This window comes from Peromyscus leucopus, unplaced genomic scaffold, assembly GCF_004664715.2.
Source record: "Peromyscus leucopus breed LL Stock unplaced genomic scaffold, UCI_PerLeu_2.1 scaffold_157, whole genome shotgun sequence".
NCBI lineage: Eukaryota > Metazoa > Chordata > Mammalia > Rodentia > Cricetidae > Peromyscus > Peromyscus leucopus.
In genome coordinates, this window is record NW_023504743.1 from 1 (window position 1) to 7,000 (window position 7,000).

General features: G+C 40.5%; 1 protein-coding gene across 1 annotated transcript; it reads right to left on the bottom strand.

Moving 5' to 3' along the window:
* Positions 1–51: 51 nt before the first annotated feature.
* On the bottom strand, positions 52–1,066 carry LOC114690713 (sphingolipid delta(4)-desaturase DES1-like). Its single transcript, XM_037201830.1, has one exon. It carries the CDS (start codon positions 874–876, stop codon positions 52–54), a length of 825 nt encoding a protein of 274 aa, XP_037057725.1. The 5' UTR covers positions 877–1,066.
* Between the last annotated feature and the right edge of the window lie 5,934 nt (positions 1,067–7,000).

Genomic DNA, 7,000 nt, shown 5'->3' on the forward strand with positions numbered 1-7,000 from the left:
GATAAAATATACTAGCTTCCTTTAAAATGATCAAGTGAAGACTAATTTGGATTATATAGCCAGCCATGAGAAATGAAAGTATTTATCAAATCCTTCACTTACCAGTGGCAGGTTTTTCCCAGGAATGTTGGGGAAGTCATGGTGTTCATTATGGTAGCCAACATTGAAGGTCAGGAAATTCAGAGGCCCATAATATGAGTATGTTTCATGTCCCTTTAAGAACATGTAATGTTCAGCTATAAAATGCCCAGAAATTGGGTTCAAACCCATGCCAAGCAGGGAGGCTGCCAACATGTAGACTAAAGATTTAATTCCCAAAACATAGTAAACTATAATGTCAAAAGTGATCTGAGCCACAGCATTGATGATTTCCAGATAAGTAATTGGTTTCGGGTTGATAAATAGAGGTCGGAAAATCACAAAGAGGGGCTGAAAGATAACCCAGACCAGCTTCCTGAAAGTGGTGCAGAAGAACCAGCCCTCCAAATCGGTAGGAATATCCACATCAAGGCCACCAACTCCGAGGCATCGATGATGATCCCTATGATATTTTTTATAGGGAACTGAAAAAGGAACTCCAATAGGGAGGCTAGCAAATATTCCAAACCAGCGGTTCCTCAGCGCCCTGTGGTGGCCAAATGGGAAATTGTGAGAAATCTCATGGATCCCCAGAGTCATTGAGTGGTTAATGGAGCTACCAAAGACATAGGACCAAAATATCACCCATTTCCAGTCCAGGTCTTTCACTAAGTAAAATGAAGCCAGCTGGATGAGAACCATCAGAGTTATGATCCAGATGAGGTTGGGGTCAGGTTTCATCAAGGATTTTATCTCTGGATATTTTGCTGTAAGAGAAGAAAATACAACAAGAATCATAAATGGGGATTAGTGTAAGTACAATTATAATCAATTATGTTGAAGTGAACGTGTTGAAGAAATTATACTTAAAAGGGTTGGGGAGATAGCTCAGGGGGTAAGAGCACTTGCCGTGTAAGCATGAGGACCTGATTCAATTTCCAGTGCTGAGGCCACTAACCATGCATGGCTTCCCATGCCTGGAGCCCTAACACTGGTAGACTGGAGTCAGGAGGACCCCTGGGGCTTGCTGCTGGCCACCAGCCTAGCTCCAGGTTCAGGGAGAGACCCTGCCTCAAAGACTAAGGTGCAGAGTGATAGAGCAGGACACTCAATGACTGTCTCTGTACTCTGTACACACAGATGCTGTTAACCCCACACACATGTGCACATACACCATACACACATGCCATACACACACAGACCACACACACACATAAACACACACACACACATGAATTTATAGTGAAGTGAACTCATTAATAGCATTTTTCTCAAAATCACAATATTCCTGTTATTAAAGGTATAGCCAATATTTATATGTTATAGGGAAACATAATTTTGATAGCAAGTTCTAATATTCGGTGACATAACAATGTATAACAGGGTTAGCCTTGAACTCACAGAAATCTGCATCCCTCTCCCTCCTAAGTACTGATAATAAAGGCATGTGCCACTATATCCAGCTGATTAGTTTTTTTTCATCTTTTTAATTATGTTGTTCTAATTATGCTTTGGAATCCTTGCGTTATTAACACATGTGACAAAGGATAGGTGTAGATGTAACCAACCATCTTATTAAATAAGAAACACAGAACCAATGCAAAGAAGAAAGCCAAGAGATCAGAGCTAAGAGCCTTACCCGTCTGCTGCAGCTAGCCTCTTCAGCCAAGAGAGACTTACTTCCTGTGTGTTTGTCTTTATATAGACTTTCTGTTCTGCCTTCTCATTGGTTATAAACCCAACCACATGACTGCCTCATCACTGCCTGTCTGTACAGACCTCCAGGTCTTCTATGGTTGGTATTGAGATTAAAGGTGTGTGTCTCCAATGCTGGCTGTATCCTTGACCACACAGAGATCTACCTAGCTCTGCCTACCAAGTTCTGGGATTAAAGGCATGCACCACGAATGCCCAGCTCCGCTATGGCTTACTATTAGCTCTAACCCCCAGGCAACTTTATTTATTAACATACAAATAAAATCACATTTCAGTACAAATAAAATATCACCATAGAAGGACTAGTTTAAAGTCTTCTAAAACGTGAAACTTTTCTTCATGGTTCTCATGGACTAATCATTCCAAATAATCTGTACTGAATTTTCAATAAGTAGTAATAGTTAAAAAACTACAATAGTAGCTCAAGATGCCTGCATTTAAAAATGAGCATTTTCATGAAATGGTGATAGAACAATTAGTTATCAATATGTAGACTACTGAAGAGGACACCTTGTAGACTAATGAAGTGGACATCTTGTAGACTATTGAATTGGACACCTCGCAGACTACTGAAGTGGACACCTTGTAGACTACTGAAATGGACACCTTATAGACTAATGAAGAGGACACCTTGTAGACTAATGAAGTGGACACTTTGTACACTAATAAAGTGGACACCTTGTAGACTAATGAAGTGGACACCTTGTAGACTACTGAAATGGACACCTTATAGACGAATGAAGAGGACACCTTGTAGACTAATGAAGTGGACACCTTGACGACTACTGAAGTGGACACCTTGTAGACTAATGAAGTGGACACCTTGTAGACTACTGAAGAGGACACCTTGTAGACTAATGAAGTGGACACCTTGTAGACTAATGAAGTGGACACCTTGCCAACTACTAAAGTGGATGCCTTGTAGACTAATAAAGTGGACACCTTGTAGACTACTGAAGAGGACACCTTCTAGACTAATAAAGTGGACACCTTGTAGACTACTGAAGAGGACACCTTGTAGACTAATGAAGTGGACACCTTGTAGACTAATGGAGTGGACACCTTCCATTAAGCATGCACAACTATTAACTAAAACTGTGTCAAAGAACTAATGATAAAATCATAAAACTAAAAGAAAATATTGATGTGAATCTTCATGACCTCTGTGATTTCTTATACACACTACTCAAAGGTATTTGATTAAAGAAAAAAAGGAGAAATTGGATTGCATTAAAATATTTTCTACTGTAAATGATGCCACTGAAAAATTGAAAACTATTCAAAACATGGGGAATCACATTTGGAAATTATCTATTTGATAAGGAAACTTATGTAGAGTGTATAAGGAACTTATACACTCTACATAAGTTTTTTTTTTTTTTTTTTGGTTTTTCGAGACAGGGTTTCTCTGTGTAGCTTTGCGCCTTTTCCTGGAACTCACTTGGTAGTCCAGGCTGGCCTCGAACTCACAGAGATCCGCCTGCCTCTGCCTCCCGTGTGCTGGGATTAAGGGCGTGTGCCACCACTGCCCGGCAATATAAGGAACTTTTAAAGCTTATACAAACAAGTGATAATTCAATTGAAAAACTACAAAATGTCTGAACAACTATTTCTCCAAAAACACATATGTGATGGCGAATCTTGCTTGTTAACTTGACTACCTCTGGAGTTAACTAAAACCAAAGCAGCTGGGCATGCCTGTGATGGATTTCTCTTGGTTGGACTATCTGAGGTGGAAGATCCATCCTAAATCTGAGCCAAACTTTCTGGTGACAACCCGCATAAAAGAACTCAGAAGAAGGAAGCTTTTGCTTTTTGCCTGCTTGCCCTCATTCTCCCTGGTAGTTCATCTCTCCTATTCCTGAGGCATTCCTTTGCTGGTGTTAGACCCTACCTCTTCAGGATTCCATTGTAGACTGAAGACCAGCAGCTCTCTAGGACTTCCCTGGGACTCTAGCAGTAGACTGTGACTGCTGAAATATCCAGCCTCTTGGACTGAACATCTACCGGATCCTTGGTCCTTCCATCAAGAGACAGCCATTGTTGGACTACCCAGACCATAGCCTGTCAGCCATTCTAACAAACCCCTTCTGTCCTCGCTACCCCTGTGCCAGGATGACTGATGTGAGCAACTGTGCCTGGCTATAATGTAGGTGCTGGGGTCTGAATTCAGGTCATCATGCCTGCAGGACAAGCACTCTATTGACTGAGCTATATCTCTAAGGCGCTTCATTCTTATTTATCATAGCTTAGTAATACATTATTGTATATACACACCACTCTTTCTTTATCCATGCTGCTCATTGATAGGCACCTCAGTCAATTCCATAACTTAGCTATTGTGACTGTTAGAAGACGTGACTGTGCAAGTTTCTCTTTTGTATGCTGACTTCATTCACTTTGGAAGTAGAGCAGCAAGTGGGAGAGAAGATTATATGGTAGATCTATTTGTAGACTATTGGGGGAATTGCTATGTTTTTAGAGTTAAGCTTTAGAAAAATCTATTCTGTTCTCCATAGTAACTATATAGTTTACCACCCAAACAGCAGTGCTTTTTCTCTGTTTATATTTCTCTGATGGCTAAAGACATGGAGGAATTTTCCATGTAATTGTCATTTGTATTTCATTTTTGAGAAGTGGCTCTTCAGATCATTAACTCCTTTCAAACTTGGATTAATTGTGTGTTTCATTGTTTTTAGAAATCCTTATGTATTCTGGATGTTGATGATCTCTGTTACATAACTAATTGGAAATATGTTCTTCCATCTGTACATTGTCTCTTTACACCGTTGCTGTTCCCTTTGCTCTGCAGAAGCTTGCAAGATTGGTAGAAGCCTGTTAATGAACCTGGCTTGTGTTTGCCTTTGGACTCTGTGCTCATTGCTAATATCTTCAAGTGTCCATCCTGTGGTTAGTCCAGCAGGTTCAAGTCTTACATTCAACTACTTGGTGAATTTTGAGCTGTATGTGATCCTGGCTGTCCTGGAACTCGCTCTATAGACCAGGCTGGCCTTGAACTCATAGAAATCTGCCTGCCTCTGCTTCTTGAGTGCTGGCATTAAAGGCATGCATCACCACTGCCAGCTTGAGTTGACTTTTCTACACATTGATATGAGTGAAATTTCAGTATGGTACATGCGGATCATTTTTGTGTCTTCTTCAATTTTTCATCTATATTTTGTAATTTTCATTCCTGAAGACTATTACTTCATAACTAAAGATTATTCTGAGCAATTTAATTCATTTCTTTTTGAGATATGGTTTCTTTGTGCAGCCTTGGCTATACTGGAACTCTCTCCGTAGACTAGGGCTGGCCTCAAACTCCGACACCTGCCTGCCTCTGCCTTCTGAGTGCTGGTACTAAAGGGGTGCCCCACTGCCCCTTGCTTTTTAACTTTTTAAAGCTATTGTGGAATGGGGGTTGACTTCACATTTTTCTTTCTCAGCAGTTTCTTTTGGGAATATAGAAAAGATACAGATTTTAAAAGGCTGGGTCTTCTTTATGTCTCCCAGTTTGGTCTCAAACTTGAGGGCCCTTTGTAGTTCTCCTGCCTCAGCTCCCTGAGTAGTATACAGGGTGCACCACCATGCTCAGCAAACAAGCTAACTTTTGTATGTGTGTTTGTATCCTACGATGTTACTGAATTTGTTCTCAGTTGTGGTGGTTTGAATGAGAAGGTCTCCCATATCTCACATATTTGCATGCTTAGTCTCTAGTTGATGAACTGTTTGGAAGGATTAGGAGGTGTGTCCTTGTTGGAGGGCTTGTGTTGCTGAGGGTGGGCTTTGAGGTTTGAAAAGCTCATGCCAGGCGCTATCTCTCTCTCTCTCTCTCTCTCTCTCTCTCTCTCTCTCTCTCTCTCTCTCTCTCTCTGCCAGCTGCCATGTCACAGGAACAATAGGTGGCAATTGAAGTTCTAGGTGTCAGCCAACCAGAAGAAAAACTCTTTCTGGGTATAACCTTGTAAGCAAGGCCACGAGACTTCAGACTCTGGAGTGTCTTTTGCTTCTGTTGTGCTTTTACATGTTGCTGATACAATTTTTCTCTGGTATCTGACATGGTGTATATTGGATGTGGGGAGTCCCTTACTGCCTGTGTGTTTATATCATGAAAACATCCCAATCTACTGGGCACTTATATCCATGGATCATCAGGAAGATGATTCCTCCTTAAACTGTATTGTCTAATTGATAGAGTTTTGATGAATAAAAATAAATACTAGGATATGTTTCATAGCTTAGGCCTATGAGTTCCATTTAGGATCTGCTTTAGATCACAGATCAGATTTATGATTTAAGAAAACATTTGAGTCCAGGAGCCAGGCTGGCTCAAATTCTTTTAATTTTAATGCTGAGAAATGTAGTCACAGGTTTCATGTGTACCATTGGGTAAAACAAAGCTTCAAAATATCTTCAGATTAGACTGGGTGCCTTATTAATAGATTTAAGATAAACATTCCCAGAAAAACAATCTGTAGCTCACAAGGACATAGCTGACCTATCTGGCTATGTCATAAATACAAAGCAGCCCAATTATTGCCAGCTAGCAAATGATTAATTCCTTGTACCCATTCCTGACCTCAATTTGTGAAAATAAATTCTTATTAGTCAGGACTACAAAAAATAATTTGACTCTGTAGCCCCAAAATAAGGGCTACAGGTTTCTTTTGATAGTCAGGAGTCACACACAGGGCAAAAAAGTGCATTTGAGATTTAGAGCATCATGAGAGTGCCAACTGAGCCAAAGCTAAAAGATATATGTCATCTCAGGAATGTTGACTTGAGCCTAAATTAGAGGATTTATGGCATCTCTTTGCCTGGAGACTCGGCACGCTCTAGATACCTTCTAATTGCAGGGTGTTAGTTCAAAATGTTTACAGGGTCATTGAGTCATTTTAAATTGCTTTTCTCTGCCTGAGAGATTGCAGGGCTTAAGGTCAGAGTGACTAATACACTCAGAAATGTTACAAGTACACAACTTTCTCATTTTTGGGGGCTCTCCAGCAGTTTAGGTTTAGGCATGCAGGCAGACATGGCACTGGAGCAGTAGCTGAGGGTTATGAAGACTTGCCTTGGGTATGGTGTCTCCCCACAGCAATAGAACACGAAGACATCATTTTTTCTCTTTTTACATGAATTTTATTTTTATTTATGTGTGCATGTGTTTGCATCTGTGAAGGTGTGTATGGGTACCCATGGAAGACAA